Here is a 19166-nt window from a genome sequence, read left to right as displayed (position 1 = left end):
AAGCCTCACATATAATAACCCTCATATTTAGTTTAAAAAAAAAAAGATTCTAAGATATATTCTTGCTCAATTGTTCAGAGTGGCCTTGAACTAACAGGTACAAATGGGGTAAGAGAAAGACTCAGTTTTCTTTAACAAACTTCTGACTCACTAGTCACTGAGAGTTTGAGCATGTTCAAATGAGTATGTGGACTACATAAATTTGAACTGGTGTACTGTTTTTCTTTTTCTTCTTTTTTTATTTTCCAGAGAAGGCACAAGGGAGGAGAGGGGTGGACCTTAAAGGACTGGAAAGTGTGATCAGGGTGCATTATGTGAAATTCCCAAATAATCAATAAAAACATTATGGTAGGAGAAAAAAAAATGATGATAAAGTACCAATAGTGTATTGGACCTATATGAGAATACCCATCTTTGATAGAGTGGATATCATATGCAATGGGTGTTTCATAAACGTATAACTTGTAACAAGGCAACCAATTGTCAAAGCAGTCTTTTCAAAGTAGCTATTGTGATGATATTAATGTTCCCTTGTCTTAATAATTTTCAAATATCTTTCATGTGTCTGGCTTGTCATAAGCTATTATATTTCACATAGTTTAAAGACATTATCTTTCCTAAAAAATTGTAGCGAAATGTAACATAACACAACATAAACTTAAAATGGCATAACATGAAAGTTTTCTATGATGAACATAAATGTCATTGGTAATAATCAATAAGAGCATTAGGTGATAGATTCATTAAAGATCATTGAAAAGAAGCTGATCAAATTATTCACATCTTAATCTCCTCCTCGTGTCAGAACTCAAAATAAAAATGAATTCCATTTACATTTAATAGATCTGATGTTGAAGAAATACAATACATTCTTATTAATGTTCTTAAAGGAATCTATTTTTCTCCAAATGGTTAATCAAGATTAAAGACTGTCACTACCTTTCACGCTTATTTTTGAGATGTTCTACTTTAAATCTTTTTACCTGTCCCCTTGCTAGAAAATATAAAGATGGGAAAATATAATATTGTGACTTCTAACTTTATTATACTGTGAAAGCTGCTCTCTATTCTAAAGATGTTTAAATTAATTATATAATCACATTCCTTGATTTGAAAGTATTTTACTATGTTTATCACATTCTCTAGCCTGCGATTCCTTTTAGTTTTGTGTGGATGTGTGCACAATGATATATATGTGTACACATGCAAATGGAGACCAGAAGATGACCTTGGATGTGATTCTTTGACCTCCTGTTTTGCTTTGTTTGTTATTTTTACACTGGATTTCTTACTGGCCCAGGATCTACCAAGTAGGTTAGGCTGGCTAGGTAATAAACCCCAGCAATCTGTTTGTCTCCACTGTCCCAGGACTAGGATTATCACGGATTCTAGGGATCCAACTCAAGTACTTTATTGACTGAACCATCTCCAAAGTTCTTAAAAATGTTTATGCCTTTCTTTCTTTAGCTTAGTTACTAAATCAGCAACTATTTTCAGCATCCGGACTTCTACAAAATAAAGCCCCTGACCTCAAGGTTATAGCTTCACTTAGGCATTACTCCCATAGGAATTATTAATACACAGAAAGCTAGATTCACTTTCTGTTACAGCTTAGAGATATCTATTATATGCTGGTAATTCCAAGATTTACTGATTTCCCAGAAATCCAACCTCACTGCCACTAATACTGTCCCACACTCTACTATTAAACATAAACCTAATTGTGCTAGTCTTTACTTAATCTAGAGAGTATATTATCAAAGACCAGGGTGATGCTCAAAATGACCAGATATCACTGATTGCATATGTTACTAATACAATAAAAGAACAAAAAACTGCACATTCATAGATCTTTGAAGTCAGCAAAGAACAATTTTGTATTAATTCATCTAAATTAAAAATTGCAACATTTTCTATATTCTTGTATTTTTATTTCACATACATGAATATTTTGACTGCATACATGTGTACCATATGTGTGCTTGTTACCAGAAGAGGCTAGAAAAGGGAGTCAGATTCCACGGAACTAGAGTTACAAATGTTTATGAATTACCATGCGAATGATAGAAACCAAACCTATAGTAATATCACAGAGACATCTTTCCAGCCCCATTTCCTATATTCTTTATTTAATATCCCATATGAGTCACATTTTATGACACTATCAGTCCAAGATGAACATAAGAAACACACACACACACACACACACACACACACATTTTATATATCTATAAACAACCTTAACCCTTCATGGAAGGCTACGAGTACTATAGTAAATAGTAGAAAGGCCAAGCGTCTGGAAGGCCTTCAACTTCTGACCCTGAACTTCTTTTCTAGTTCTTCATAATTCTGGTAAATTTACTATATATTTTAGTTTCAGTTCACAAGAAAAGTTACCTTCTTATTCAATAAGGAAACCAAGAATATAATTACAGCCAGCAATTAGTTACCAAGTAACTTTAACTTTTAAGTGAATTTTAAAGCTACTTAAGCAACTTAAGTGAATACAACTCTATATCACAAGTTACTTAAAAAGTTGTGATATTCTGTCTTAACCACCTTTTTCAGGCCAAGCCAAAGGTAAATAAGAGAGTCCTTAATAAATTCTTGATAAAAGAATTAACAGATAAGGGCCTCAAATAGATTGATATGCTCTCAAAAACAAATAACAAACAAACAAACAAAAAACCCACTTCCTCCCCTTTCGTGTCTTTATCACCACTTTGTTTACTTTTCTTTCCATAATGTTGCTAGTAAATAGCACCCAAAGCTAACTAATTCACTTTATGCACCTACAACAGAGAGGTTCATTCTACAAAGAAAAAAGCCTGGCTTGGTGGCACATGCTTTGAATCCCAGTGTGTGGGAGGCAAAGGCAGGTGGATCTGTGTGAGTTCAAAGTCAGCCTGATATCCATAGTTTGTTCCAGGACAGCCTGAGCTATATAATAATGAGACCTCATCTTAAAAAAACTAAGAAGGAAAATAAGCAAATCATTATTATCATCCATGTTACTAATTTTTTTCTCCAAAGAAATTAAACACACTTTCTACTACAAACAAAAAGCATTTAAGAATTTTTTTCATTTCCTAAGAATGCCAGAGTTTTAAATTATTCCCAACAATCACAGTTCAATCTGTACAGCTTTCAGCTTTGGAAACACTGAAATGGAATGTTTCATTATAAATATTTTGCGTGGATATTCTTATAAATAAATCTCAAAGTGCTGTGTCTTATCCATTCAGATCTATAAATCATCCTTATGGCTCACAAAATTTGTGAGTTCTTAGTTAAAGGAAGAAAGAAGAAAACAAAATACTTTTCATTAAGTCAACTTGGTGATATAGCCAGGGTTGAACATTATCTACTGGTATGTAAAGTAGCTATGGGGAAGCAAATACTATCCTCCCATAAATATATTACCAATATTATAGTAAGAAAGATCAGTATTTGCCAGAAAAAAAAAAAGTAGTAGATTTAACTCCAAATCTAGTTGTGACTTAAAACTCTCTGTCTCACTCTTCCTGGAGCACGACATATAACCTTCTGATAGACATCATCATTTAGTTTTTGATTGTCCCTTCATCCCTACTCAAATGAAAGTTCTTTTTATTTGTTCCATGCAATCCTAAGTAAATGAACAAACCACTGATAAAATAATTTGCCTTGTATAAAATTAATATCTAATTGAAGTCTATTAATTTTCTGTACAAAAAGAATTTAAAGACACCAACCTGCAGAATCTAGAATAAAAGCAGATTTCATTGGCCCTAGGATGAGGTTTCCATGAAGGAATCCTCATGAAATTTACACACAGACATCTAGTGTTACAATAGCAATAATACTAAACAAAGTAATAATATACATAATCAAATAAACTTTTATTACTTACCTCTACGCCCAATCTTTTTGCCGGCATCTGTGTTTCTTTAAATTTATTTGCCTCTTTAAGTTGGGCTTTAAGTTGTTCAGCTAATTCCTTGAAAATAAGATCGTAAGCTGTGGTGTTAAATTTTTCATTACAGACTATTTCAAAGATATAAGACAGAAAACAGCTTAGCAAAAAAGCCCTATAGTCAACAGCTATCTTCAATTATCAATTCACACTAAATTTTAATGTGTATACCTCAGATACAAATTGCTAGATGAGATCATTTGTTTATGGTTTTGAGGTGAATAGTTTTAAGAAATTGTATTTTGAGAGGCATAAAAATAGAAGAAATACACTAGAAATATATTAAGAATCACACTTTTGCAATTTCTTAGGTATTACAAATTTCTAATATGGAAAACTTCAGTTATTTGACATAGGAAGAGATCACAAAAAATTTTTATTTTCTTCATTTCTGATAAGAAATTTACCCTACCAAAAAAAAAAAAAAAAAGAAATTTACATAAAAAATTTTAATATATTTCACTATCCTAAGAACTTTGTAAATTTATGTAAAACACACAAGAAATGATAAACTAAATAGATTTATGTGACAAAAAAGAACATGCTAATCTGCAATGCTTCCATGAAAAATAGAACACTGCTTTTTTAAATATAAGTTAACCTACTACTATGTGACCACTCCACTGTTTTCATTGATTCCTCTGTGCTTTCAAACATTAAACTTCAGGTTTTTCCTACTATAATTATTTGATAGTTAACTCATCTCTCTTACTAATTTTTAGGCTGAGCTAAATTTCACTGATTCAAAGAAAGACAGGGAATAGACACAGTCTATAAAAAAACTGAGATAAAAACCTGATCTTCTTTAGCTGCCTCTTGAATTATTAAGGAAAACTGTTCTGATAGTATAAAAGAATAAAAAATGTACAGAGCATTTACATTTAAATTTAAAATAAACCCATGCTTAGAAGTGGGCTTACTATACTAGAACATAGAAAGATTCCTAGCTTTGCTACTCTGCCATATCTAAGTTAACACAAATTAGTATAATGGGCATATCACCATAAATACATGGTTGAGTGAGTAGTTCCTAACAAATCACTCCTGTTTCTCTTTAACTTGAGACAAATTGGTCTTCCACTCATAATCATTATTTAGGCTCTTTTTAAAACATTTGTAATTTATTGGTGTGATGCATCAGAGCATGTGTATAGAGATGAGAGGACAACTTGCAGTAATAAGTTCTCTTCCTTTCAGTATGTGGGTCACATAAACCTCAGGTCATCAGCTTTGGTGACAGGATTTTAGGTTTTCATTTTAAGAAAGTAATAAGCACTGTTGGACTGCACAAAGCTCAGTGATTAAAAGCATTTGCTGCTCTTACAGACGACAAGAGTTCAATTCCCAGCACATACTTCGGGTGGCTCACAACTACCTATACCCCCACATATCTTAGGGATCCAATACATTTTTCTGGCCTCCATGGGCATCCCAATGTAAATGAATATACACAGACCCATATACAGACATTAATAAAAATTTTTAAAGAATATTAAATTTTTACAAAAAGAAAATAAGCATTCCTAATAAGTTAAAATGGAAATAAAACAAAGACACCTTTAATTCCTACAACTATGTCCCAAAATAGAAAAGTGCTTTAAAATACCATTTTTTTTCATAGATTTCAGAAATCTAATAAAGGGGAGACAGCACATATATTTCTCTGTAAGAGGAACTGTAAGAGTAGTATTTCTAGAAATTCTCAAGAATTTCTTTAAGAAATTAAGAAACAGTAATTATCTTCAAAGCATGCCACAGACTAAATGACTGATTGTTCTAAATAATCTGTGATAATTAAACATTACACTCTTCTCCAAGTGAAAACACATGGGGTCTTACCATATTCCCCATCATTTCTGCCTTGATAATCTTGGCCCCCAACTTGTTCTTTTCATCAACATTTAAGATATAGGTGGACTCTGCCTCTGGACTGAAGGAGAAACAGGACAGGGGACAAGCATAAGTCATAAAGCAACCTCATGCATTAGCTTAACTCACTTCAGCAAAACATTCAGCACTAATAGTAGGTCACAGTTCTAACACAAAAAATTTAAAATCAGCATTCTAGGGTGAACTACACTTCAACATTCTGTTAAGAACTCAAAAAATGAAAAAAAAAAAAAAGAACTCAAAAAATGGTCAATATAATACTGTTACAATAATAACTGAAAAGAGTCCCGATAATTTTAAAATAAATATATAAATTATATATATTGCTATTATATGTTAATGTTTTATATTATATTAATAATATTATTATATACTAGTATTTAAAAATGGCATTTTTGAATATTCAACCAGTGTAGTAGTACACACCTCAGGAGACCAAATTTAGCAGCTGTCATGAGATAGAAGCCTGTTTGAACTACATGGTGAAGAGGCCAATCTGGGCCATATTTAGAGACCCTGTTGCAGAAATAAACAAACGGAATCTATACACACTATAAGAAAGAAATAAAACAGCCAGGCAGTGGTGGTGCACACCTTTAAACTTAGCATTTGGGAGGCAGAGGCAGGTGGATTTCTGAGTTTGAGTTCCAGGACAGCCAGGGCTACACAGAGAAACTCTGTCTCAAAAAAAACAAAAAAAAAAAAAAAAAGGAAACAAAAGCACTAATACCACACTACAATTTTCTAAACTTGAGAAATTCTGTATTCCATATGACAAGTTATTGATCATCTTAGAGCTATAATCTTGAGAATATTTAGTTGCAGTCCAAAAGTAAAAGCAACAATTGTGCATTCTCTTATAAAACTGGCCCACGATTAATTAAAAACCAAAGTAATTTTGCTACATCCACTCCAGTGAAGTCTGCGTGACAGGTTTAGAAACCTGGAAGCAGTCCAGAGGCAGTGTTTCATGGAAACTTAGCCTCCTTGAACCCTGGCATTCCCATAGCACGTACACCCAAAACCTGTCCCCATGTTAGTCTGGTGTATAGATCCGTGTGCTCTCTTTCAGTATTGTTTTATTATAAGTGCCTTTAGGGATTGATTTTGATATATAGCTAAGCCTTTGCCAGTGTTCCAATGTCCTAGGAAGTCCTTGAAGCCGGCCATGAGCTTGGAATTCAGGAAAAATGTTATCTACTCAGTAACACTCAAATTTACTTCTAGTAGAGACAGTGAAACTAATTAGGCATTACAAAGAACAGAGCTAGAAAAGCTCAGGGCTAGTCTGCATAGTAATTACTTAGGACAATAGGCGAGTCACTCCCATACACAAGAAAACACAATGGCCTAGGAAATAGGTGGGTTGTAGTATTACCCATGAAAGGGTTAGTAGAACTGAATTCCCCTGGATCAGGTTTTTCACTAGGCCCAGAGGAATAGCATAATCAGGTATTTACTAAAGGACCTCTGGTGGTGGGTTTAACAATAGACTAGCATTGTATCAGAGCATTCACCTGGCTCCTGTGTTTAGCTGATCTTAATTAAGGGTTGTTCCTATTCTCAGTTGTAAACAAGGCCTGGCTCCCACTATCTTTTTATGTATGCATTTTCTTTGTTTTGTGTTAAGAATCAGTGTACCTTGATGAATGTATTCGCCTAGCTTTCTTGTTTGTCTTCTGTATTATAAGACTGGTGCTGGCTTTGAGAAAATACATTCAGATACACACTCTCTCTGTGTCCATGTCTGTTTGTCACTCTTTTCATCGCCAACTCCATGCCCACCTGTCCGGAACCCTAATTTTCCACAGATTGAGAGAGGCCGACTGGGGCTGGTCTATGGCATAATTTAAAATTGAGATCATGTGCAAATCTCAGAAAAAGCCTCATGTAAGAAAAAATTTCAGCCAACAACAGATAACCTACTTAAGAGTCAAAGCTACAAAACACAAGGGGAGGGGGGGACCTTGCAAGAGCCAGAAGGAGTCTAAAGCAAAGAATAGTAACAGTCCTACAAATCCAAAGATCTTGGTACAGAGTGCTAAAGAAAAGAACGCATATGATGAGAGAGTCCCTCAGGGCTGCCCTGGAATATTCGTCAAGGCAATACTTATAAAAAGAAAAACAAATTTACAGTTAATTAAAGAAATGTTCTGAGGTATTCTGGTAATATTGTCTACACAATAATTTGTCCCGAGCCGGGCGTGGTGGCGCACGCCTTTAATCCCAGCACTCGGGAGGCAGAGGCAGGCAGATTTCTGAGTTCGAGGCCAGCCTGGTCTACAAAGTGAGTTCCAGGACAGCCAGGGCTATAAAGAGAAACCCTGTCTCGAAAAACAAACAAACAATCCCCCCCCCGCAAAACAAACAAACAAAAAAATTGTCCCATTAGCCATAAATCATAATTGCATAAGTAAGAAAATATTGGGTAAAATGCTTAGGAAATAATACCCCATACAGTAAAATACTGCTCAGAACCCAAATCAGAAATGTTAAAATTAAGTAATAAATGACTTTCAACATTTCAGAACAAAAAACAAAAATAAATACATGACACATTTGACTCAAAATGTTCTTATGAAACTGATCAATTCATACCATGATTCATATCAATAAACAATGGGGAGAAAATGCAGCACTCATCAAGTAAATATCATAACATCTAGCACCCAAATATCAGATATGCAAGTAAGTAGAAAAGTAATTAAGAGAAAACTCATAATCAAGAGAAAACCCTTATCAAAATCAAAAGCCATCAGAACTGACAGATAGAAAAAAACAATCATATTTAGTTATTAGTACAAATGCATCCCATATATTCATAAAGAAATAACAAAGATATTAAAAAGATATTTTAGTCTTATAGTCAGGCTTGGTGGTTCACATCTGTACACAGGAGGCTAGGAGGATAGAGTATTCAAGGACAGGGTGGCCTCTGTCAATACAAAACCTTGTCTCGAAAGGTACTTCTACTCAGGAAAACTACAACCCAGATATTAAAAAAACTGACACTGAGTAATATTTTTAAAAGATTGGATTACTAAAAAAACTGTAGTAAAAGGCAGGTATTACTTATGGACATTTTCAATTAACAAAGAAGTTCTATAAATATATAAATGTGATATATGTAAAAGAATGAAAGATACACTGTGTCAATATTAGTCAAAGGAAAGTTGATGTATCTATGTTAATATGAGATAAATTACTATATAACAAAAGATGTTGTACCCTGGACAAAGAGGGTTATTTTATAAGAAAAATGGACTAAGCTATCAAAGAACACAAGAATCTCTACATACATGTACCTAATAAGGAAGCTTCACAAAGCAAAAACTGATAGTATTTCAACAGACTACTCCACAATAAAACTATGCATTTCAGTATTTCTAAACACTATAGAAGGTAAACAGGAAATTAGCAAGAATATGGAAGATGAATAACAACTAAGTGAGCTACTGACAACTTACAGAACACACCACTCAACATCCATTAGTTCAAGAAGAATAAAACAAACAAATACACACACACACACACATATATATGTGTATATATATATAACTGTTTGCCAAAATAGACCATACTCTGTGAGCCATAAAATTGGTTTTCATAGGAAGTCTAAGAAACCAGGTTGTCCGAAAAAGGTTTTCTGATATTAAATAGGAGCTCAATAACAAGCACTGTTAGATGGCTTTCAGCTACCTGGACCCTCTGCAGCCATCATCAAGCAAAGAGAGAAGAGAAAATTTTGAACTGAATAAAAGTGTAAACTCAATGTATCTCAACTTGTAGGGATCTTCTAGGGTTTGTCTTTGTAGAAAGCAGAGAATTCATTACTTATTTGGAAACAACAGATATCAGGTAACACCTTTAATCAAAAAAAGTTAAAAAAAATCAAATCAAAAGTAGTCAGAATATAAGAAAAAATTAAAAAGCAGAAATAAAAATCAAATCATAGAAAACTTCAATAAAACCAAAGTTGCTTTTTGAGTGCAATCAATAAAGCAGATGAAGAAAACAAAAATATGGACTATCAACAAGGAAACAAAAGTGAAATCATTACTAGATATTCTAAGCATTAACCAAAAATACACACAAGCAACTTGAGGAGATACTCTGCACCTGATCTGTAGTTATTAAGAGATAGTGTAGCTGTGGCCTATCGCTATTCACCAGGTTAAAAAGCCTGCCCACTGCCAAGTGTTTCAACATAAATAGGGGAGATGATGGCTTCATATTCTACTGGTAGTAACATAAAATGGCATGCCCATTCTAGGAAATAGTCTAGAGTGGAAGCACTGTATGATCCAGTAATTCATCTCTTAGTAATAGAAAAGAAAGCATATGTACATGAGTGCATATTAAAGTTTTGTTGGTAATGGTCCCAAACAGGAAACAATCTAAATGTCCACCTACAGGAAATGAGAAAGCAGACTGGTTTACAAACCAATAATATTTTACCCATCAATAAAAAATGAACTATTAATATGCATAATAACATGAATGAAGCTAAAAACAATTATGCTCAGTAAGAGAAGCCAGCCTCCCAGCAAAAATACACAATGCATTTCCCACTTACATAAAATGTCTGTGGTGAAAGAAAGCAGAATAGTCTGGAAATGGAAATGGAGTTAGGGATGTAGAAAATGGGGGCACAAGGGGAATATTATAAACATTCACCAGAAAACTTGCAGAGACTCTGTTTCACAAGATACACATAAGCATATTCCAAAATTTACAAGTTTTGTACAGCTGTTTATCATGCCAATTACACTTCATAAGGCTTTTAAATTTTCAAAATAAAAGGAGCAATAAAAAAAGGTAAGGCAAAAAATATCTCCTCTCCAAAAATAAACAAACAAAAACAAAAAACAAAACAAACAGAAACAAAACACAATCAAAATATCCCTGAACTGAAGGCTGAGGACTTGGTGGCCATGAAAAAAGAAGGCTGCAGAGGCAAGTGCTGAGACCTGTGGGACAGCTGCTGCTCTGGCAGAAACATCAGTAAGGGACCACCATCCTTGATGCCCAGAGGTAACTGAAGGAAGTTTGGGTGATGCAGTATTCTGAAACTTTTGTGTATTCTTTTTCTACACTTTTAACTTGGGACATCCTTAGCACTTCTAGATTGTGATTTTGGTTTAGGAGACAGGGTCTCTTTTGCAATGGAACCACCTGGTCCCCAATCTCTCTGTCCTTGCTGCTTTAAAGCAGTCTTAATAAATTCTGATTGACACATTAAAAAACAAAACAAAACTCAAATTCTTAATTAACAAAAATGAAATTTTATAGTAACTTTAGTTTGCAAGAGAATTATCAGCTAACTGGTCAGTTCTAAGGATCCCCCATCCCCATTTTTCCAGATCTGGGACTGCACACATACACAAAAATGTTGAGAACTAAAGTCAAGTTCAGGTCCTCATGCTTTCTCAGCAAGGAGACCAAACAAACACACAGCCCTCTCCTCAGCCCCATGGTAGTACTTCTGCTTCTATCTCCTGCATCTCTCTTCTGTCTCTGGCATTGTATATAGAACCATATTTTAGACTATTAAAGCCTGGCACATGGCTACTCTGTTATAACAAATGTATCATGGGTAAAGTTGCAGAAGGCCTCTGCTAATGCTCATCTGGGATGCATCTTAGTTCTTCACCCTATCACTTTGTTAAGAAATGCCCCTCTCCCCTCATGTCTCAAACCTTAGCTGAAAAATTCAATCAAGAGAAGGTACGAAAGAAACAGTGAAGTTAACCTGAAGCCTAGAATTTCCAACATATAGAACAATCTCTTTCTCCAGGCTCTCTAACTATCTGTAACACTGAGCAGACACTTTAAGAGAAACACATAATATCTCCTACTGTCCTATATACAAGAAAGAAGTATAATTTTGTTTGATTTTCTTATATTACATGCATATATCTGCAGTCTTCATTATAATTAGTTTCTAAAAAGAAAACCCACATTTTCCCATCAAATTGTATGCGCTCTCGCTCTCTCTCTCTCTCTCTCTCTCTCTCCACACACACACACACACACACACACACACACACACACACACACTACTGAACTTCTCAGAAAGAAATAATTAAAGGGTCCAATCCACTAACACTGTAGTATATATTTCAATTTTTCTTTTCCTGCTGGCAGTGTTCACAAATATCTGTAATTATTCTTTTCTCACCACAAACTCTCCCATTTTCACTCATGCCTAAGGATGTTACTTAGTTAAGATCTGGCATCCTTTCCATACCCTTCTGAGCTGTAATACCAAAATGCCAAGATGACACTCAGAGGTTGATAGTATATTAAATTAGTTTTTGATTTAATTCATAAACTCTACGTAGATGAATTTTAATCCAGCAACATGGCTGCAATACAGTCATGTTTTTAGTACATATCTTTAATCTCAAACAATGCAGGTAAGGTTAGTTTACAGAAAGAACCACCCATGTTTAAAGTGATTTCTAATTGAAGGGCAGACAAAGTGACGAACCAGAGAAAGGTTTGACAGGATGAGTCAGAGATAGGATACGTCCCACTCTCAGGAGAACAGCAGCACAAGAAGGAAAAGCTATATAACAGTAGTGCAGAGAGAAAGAGTCAGTGAGTTCTGTTCATTCAGTTGAGTCCAATGCAGTAAAGTTGAGTTTGTTCATGAGTTCATGAGTTCAGTGCAGGTCAGCAAAGGAAGTTGAAGCTAGACAATAAGGAGGAGCCAGAAAATCAGAACAAATTGCCAGAGTTATTTTGAGGCCAAGCAAAACAACTCAGTGAGAAGCTGAGAGAAGCCAAATTAAATCAGTAGCTTTGAGAGGTGGTTGAACCAGAACAGATGAGTTGAACCAGCCAGTCAGAATTCAGAAAGAACTAGAAAGGGTGAGCTTATTCAGCAGTAAGCCTCCAAGATGAAAATTAAAACAGGCGAATAAAGGTTACTTTTACAATAATATGCTCTACTCATTTTAAATACTGCTCTGGCTTTCAAGCTCCTAAAATTTCTTAGCTAATATATTTTGTCTAACAAAAGAAAACTATACATATATAAATTTTATCTCTAAAAATAATAAGCTTAAAGCTCTAACTCATATAAGCCACTACTAAGTGATATTTTCCTATAAGATAATCACAAGTTAAAAAAGAATGAAGTAGGGCTGGCAAGATGGCTCAGCGGGTAAGAGCACTGACTACTCTTCTGAAGGTCCTGAGTTCAAATCCCAGCAACCACATGGTGGCTCACAACCATCTATAATAAAATCTGACGTGCTCTTCTGGTGCACCTGAAGTCAGCTATAGTGTACTTATGTATAATAACAAATAAATATTTGGGCCAGAGCAAGCAGGGACTGAGCGAGCAGGGCTGACCGGAGCTAGCAGAGGTCCTAAAAAATTCAATTCCCAACAACCACATGAAGGCTCACAACCATCTGTACATGGACTCACATACATAAAATAAATAAATCTTAAAGAAAAAAAGAATGAAGTAGAAATGATAAAGATGATCAGATGAAAGAAAGTGAAACAATGGATGGAAAAGAAAAGCTACCAATGGGGCTGGTGAGATGGCTCAGCGGGTAAGGGCACTGACTGCTCTTCCAAAGGTCCTGAGTTCAAATCCCAGCAACCACATGGTGGCTCACAACCACCCATAATGAGATCTGACACCCTCTTCTGGTGTGTCTGGTCAGCTACAGTGAACTTATGTATAATAATAAATAAATCTTAAAAAAAAAAAAAAGCTACCAATGATGCAAGTAAAGAGAAAGAAAAAGCAATTACACAAAAGTACTACTAATTACACTTACCTCAAAGAACCACATTCCATGGAAAGGTTTGTTTTTTAAAAATGTAAGTATCATGCATTTAGCAAATTGTATCTTATATCTTGTGTATCCTAAGTTTCTGGGCTTATATCCACTTATCAGTGCTAAACGCATGAAACTCAAGAAGAACGAAGACCAAAGTGTGGACACTTTGCCCCTTCCTAGAAATGGGAACAAAACACCCATGGAAGGAGTTACAGAGACAAAATTTGGAGCTGTGACGAAAAGATGGACCATCTAGTGATTGCCATATGCAGGGATCCATCCCATAATCAGCTTCCAAACGCTGACACCATTGCATACACTAACAAGATTTTGCTGTAAGGACCCAGATATAGCTGTCTCTTGTGAGACTATGCTGGGGCCTAGCAAACACAGAAGTGGATGCTCACAGTCAGCTATTGGATGGGTCACACGGCCCCCAATGGAGGAGCTAGAGAAAGTACCCAAGAAGCTAAAGGGAACTGCAACCCTCTATGTGGAACAACAATATGAACTAACCAGTACCCCGGAGCTCTTGTCTCTAGCTGCATATGTATCAAAAGATGGCCTAGTCAGCCATCACTGGAAAGAAAGGCCCTTTGGACTTGCAAACTCTATATGCCCCAGTACAGGGGAACGCCAGGGCCCCCCCCCAAAAAAAAAGAAAAAAAAATGTAAGTATCTGGTAAAGATTCAACAGGCTATAGACTTGCCAGGTAAAATTCTTATATCCAGTTAAATCCCTGTTAGCAACAAGGTTTTTATAAATTTGTTTGTTTAAATCATAAATATGTCCAATTGCTTCAAAGAAGTTACAATATTTTCATTTACTAAATCAAGCAACCCTAGTGATATAATGAGAATTACAACCTCAATTTCCTCAGTTTTCATACCTGCAAAATGCAGAACTCAGACAATGATCTCTTATAGTCCTAAAATCAGACTGATAATTTTTTTTCTTTTGTTTTTTTGAGACAGGGTTTCTCTGTATAGCCCTGGCTGTCCTGGAACTCAACTTGTAGACCAGGCTGGCCTCGAACTCAGAAATCCACCTGCTTCTGTCTCCTGAGTGTTGGGATTAAAGGCATACGCCACCACACCTGGCTCTGATAATTTTTTATAGCTCTAAAGTCCATTGGTTTTCAAATTTCCAAGAATCCTGGCATTTAACTATCTAACACATCTTATAATACTGTTTACACAAATAAATAGCCTCCAGCAGTATTCCTTCACTGACTCTTTCTGGTACTCTTAAAAGCTCTACCTTGCTCTCTTACCACTACTTGGTCACTCAGAAATAGTCTTCTTCCAAATATATGGAGATGATTTCTAATTTTTTTTTTTTTTTGTCCCTTCAGACAATCAGGGAGTTCATTAAAAGCCTCAAACTTCCAACATCATATTATCTAATCTGGAAAAAAAAAATCAGATCACAGGGGTTCCAGTATATTCCTGTATCATATAACTACGAGAAACCTACATTTCAGAAGCCATAACAGAAAAGAAGCAATTCAACAACGAGACAGGATACTAATAATGTATGGAAGCATGCACACAAGGTGTATGTACATTCACAGAAAACAGGACCAACACATTGTGCCAAAATGCTAAGCCAATATTAATGATATCAATAAATAATGGCATCATCCCATTGGCAACTAGGGACTAGAAATGATCTACCACCTAAGGCACCCAGAATAAAGCCCAGGTAGTTTGACTTCTAATCCCTGTCATGGTTTTTCAATCAATTATTAACAGAATTTCCCCTTTGGTTGCATATGACAAGAGGTCAGAGGACAACCTTTAATGTTCTGCCTTTCAGGTTGTTTCAAACAGGATCTCTCATTTTTGCTACTTTATATAACGACTTTTTCTAATCCCTGCCTCACTTATTCAGTCATCATAACGAAATTTCCCCTTAAGTTTCCAAAGTATCTGGCCCCTGAGCTTCTGCAGGAATTTTCCTGTTTCTACTTCCCATCTTTCTGCTGGAGCACTAGGGTTACAAATGCAAACTACTATGCCAGCTATCTGAGCTGTCTCCCCAAACCTTTAACCTATTTTAATGTTCATTTAAGGGGACATTTGTCCTTACTTTTTGGACACACGTTTTCTACCTCCAACATGGCCACCACTAATGACAAAACCAAGGTTTGATCCCATCCCACTCAAGAATCTATGTGAAAACACATATACATAAAATACCCAGCGATTGTCAATGTCATGTCTTGCTGAAGTCCTCTTCCTGGTGGATCACAACTCATGCTCTCAGCCTGTAACTGTTCTCTTCTACCTCCTGTAGAGTGCTGGTTGGCGTTGTAGCTCCAGGTTTCCAATGGCTTTTTATCTGAAGGCTTCCTGTTTTCTTGTCGCCTATCAGATCGACTGCAGGATGCTGAACTTTCTTCACTGTTCTCTGTGAGTTTTCGAAAGTCACAATGCAAAGAAGCCTGAGCCACTAATGGAGAATATGAACTAGATGATTCAAAATTTTTCCTCTTGTGAAATGACAATTCATCTTCATCAGAGGGTCTTAAGAATTTAGATCTCAAATTTCCAGAAGAATCTTGGTTTTTTCTTAGGGCAGATTCCCTTCTACAGGTTTGTAAAGTCCCAGATCTCTTCCCTGTGTCAGGACCACTAAACTTATAGTTGCTGCTATTTGCTGGCTCCATTTCCAGGTGTCTGTCCTCTGAGAGATTTTTACATTTCACTAAGTCTGATGTGCCACTTGCTTGACTACACTGTGCTCTATCTGAATATGTAGGCTTTCTCCACCGTTCCCATCCACAGTCTTCTTTTTTGTATGCAATTTTTTCAGCTTCTTTTAATTTTGACTGAAATATTTCCATTGACTATAAGGGAGAATAATAATATACCTACAATTAAGAAAAGTTCAGTTTCTTGTCTTCCTCATGCTACTGTGTCATGATATACTGTTAAATGATACAATAAAAATTCCCAACCAAATTACAGAACCATAAAAATCACAATACACTACTTTCCAACACAATACTTTAAAAATCATAAGTAGATAAAAAAATAATTAAATCAAGTAAAAAGATTTCAAAGAGAGAGGCACTAAGAACAAATGCTCTATTCAAGAGCGTCACACAGACACAATAAAAACAACCTTTAAAAAGTCATAATTAATTCATACTGCTAACTTCAGATCCAAGAGGTTATACTAAGCTGCTAAAACTATAGATCCCTGTCAATAGAACAAAACTGTTTAAACTAAGAAAGACTAATAAATGGAGGTAGGAGTTCAAGTAAAATGAATGAAATAAATTCTTAAAAATCAAATTGGCAAAGAAATTCTATACAGTTTAGTAAACAGATCCATGTTTTTATTTTTTAAAAAAAAAGATACAAAAAGATACATGGCAAAAAAAAAATACATGGCATTTAATTCTAGAGAACCTCATAACTACATGTTAGTACTTCTAGATATAAAGATGGGGAAAAAACATGAAAAAAAAAAAAAGTATTCTACCCAAAAAGGCTCACTTAAATAGCTTTTAAGGTAGGGTAGAAAAAGAAAGACTTGCAGATTAAGATATATAAGTAAACCGGGCGTGGTGGCGCATGCCTTTAATCCCAGCACTCGGGAGGCATAGGCAGGTGGATTTCTGAGTTCGAGGCCAGTCTGGTCTACAAAGTGAGCTCCAGGACAGCCAGGGCTATACAGAGAAACCCTGTCTCAAAAAACCAAAAAAAAAAAAAAAAAAAAAAAAAAAAAAGATACATAATTAGACTCAAAAAAATATTTGCAAAAACTCTATAGGGAAAGGAGTATGTAATTGGGAGTGTATTTACAGCTAGGATATCCAGGTATAACATGATCTGAAGTGAAAGGACATTAAAATGGCTTAAAAAATAAAAAAATATGTCGAAGCACAGTCACACTGCCAATATGCTAAAATATATGAAACTGTCCAGTCTACCAAGATGTCAACAATTCTTATCCCTAAAGGTATACTATAAAGACTCCCCTGTATTATTTATATTTCCTTCCAATGAGGAAAATGCTTTTATATTAAACATATGCATATTTTACATTTTACACATTTGGGTTTTAAATTCATTATGTTAATCTTAAGATACTGTAGGCTGGGCTGACAAGGTAGATAAATTGCTAAACATACTTGTCACCAAGCCTGATAACTTGAGTTCAATTCTTGGGATGCAAATGTTAAAAGACAACAACATGAGGGAAAAATAAAACTGACTCCCATGTATTGTCCCCTTAAATTCCACTTGGTCCTTTTGCATATGCACATTTCTCTATACACACACACACACACACACACACACACACACACACACACACTAAATAAATAAATAAATAAATGTAAAAACATTTCTAAGCAATATCCTTACATAATCACAAGCAGGAAGTTATTAAAAGAATATCAGTTTAAAATGTTTCAAGACTCCAAACAAAGATACTTAGCTTTTAAGTAACTATGAAAGCAATATATATATCCTTAAAACATAAATACTTACCCCGTATTTTTCAGCTACAATATCTTCAAAATTTCTGTTTTCTTTTTGAGCTTGTTCCTTCATTCTTTGACAAGACTTTCTTAGCCAGCTTAATCCGCCATCCTCCACTCCTTTAGCTAAATTCCAATAATAAGTATTAGTTATATTTAATGGGTAGTTACTGTACAATAAATATTTACAATTTTTATCATTTTTAAAGTAAAAAATTACTTTTCTTGAATATTTAGAAGTTATAACCACAATCAAAATTCACTATATATGTATATGCCTACTTTTACAAGGTATAAAGGCTTGTCATGATGAAATGAGAAACAAAACTAACTGTAAGCAAATACCACTTAAAAGAACAAGCAAAGAATTATACAATACAAGAAAGGTATGGAGAAATCAAAGAAGTGAAGGATTGTTTATTTAGTGAAATAGGACCTTACTATGCAACCTTGCACACTGCACTCATGTGTACCAGGTTGTCCTTGCACTCAGAGGTATGCCTGCCTCTACATCCGAGTATTAAAAGGATGTGTTACCATGCTCAATTGAACTATTATTTTTAACTGGAAGATCATGGAAAATTCCATAGAATGAGCTCAAGACAATGAGTCAGATTTATTTTAAAATATTTTGTGGGATTGGCATTCCCAGAAATATAGAATCAATGTGCACAGAGAAATGTATCTGAGAAGCAACACAAAGTATAAATCAGTTATAGAAGATAATGCCATTAAGATGAACCTTAGTTGTGAAAATATGAATACTTTTAATGAACATACACACACTCTCTCAGGTATTAGTTTCATATTTTTAATCTAAACAAAGAAATTTAATCGAGGGCTGGATAGATGGCTTAGTGATTAGGAGCACTGTCTGCTCTTCCAGAGGTTCTGAGTTCAATTCCTAGCAACTACATGGTGGCTCACAACCATCTGTAATGGGGTCTAATGCTCTCTTCTGGTGTGTGTCTGAAGACAGCTACAGTGTACTCACATAAAATAAATAAATAAATAAATAAA

At 34.9% G+C, this 19166-nt stretch overlaps 1 protein-coding gene across 2 annotated transcripts in view; it reads right to left on the bottom strand.

The window, feature by feature from the left end:
- The window catches only part of Cwf19l2 (CWF19-like 2, cell cycle control (S. pombe)), a 75645-nt gene that overhangs the window by 32297 nt on the left and 24182 nt on the right, over positions 1-19166 (bottom strand). For both annotated transcript variants that reach the window (XM_006509865.2, NM_027545.2), the window contains exons 7-10: positions 18157-18272; positions 15853-16502; positions 5795-5885; positions 3893-3979 (exon numbers count right to left, since the gene is read on the bottom strand). In XM_006509865.2, the coding sequence (XP_006509928.1) occupies positions 3893-3979; positions 5795-5885; positions 15853-16502; positions 18157-18272 (944 nt within the window). The remainder of the gene's footprint in view (positions 1-3892; positions 3980-5794; positions 5886-15852; positions 16503-18156; positions 18273-19166) is intronic.

This window comes from Mus musculus, chromosome 9 (genome assembly GCF_000001635.26).
Source record: "Mus musculus strain C57BL/6J chromosome 9, GRCm38.p6 C57BL/6J".
In the NCBI taxonomy this organism is placed as follows: domain Eukaryota; kingdom Metazoa; phylum Chordata; class Mammalia; order Rodentia; family Muridae; genus Mus; species Mus musculus.
The sequence above is the reverse complement of the archived record's forward strand: the minus strand, read 5'-3'. Positions and strand labels throughout refer to the sequence as shown.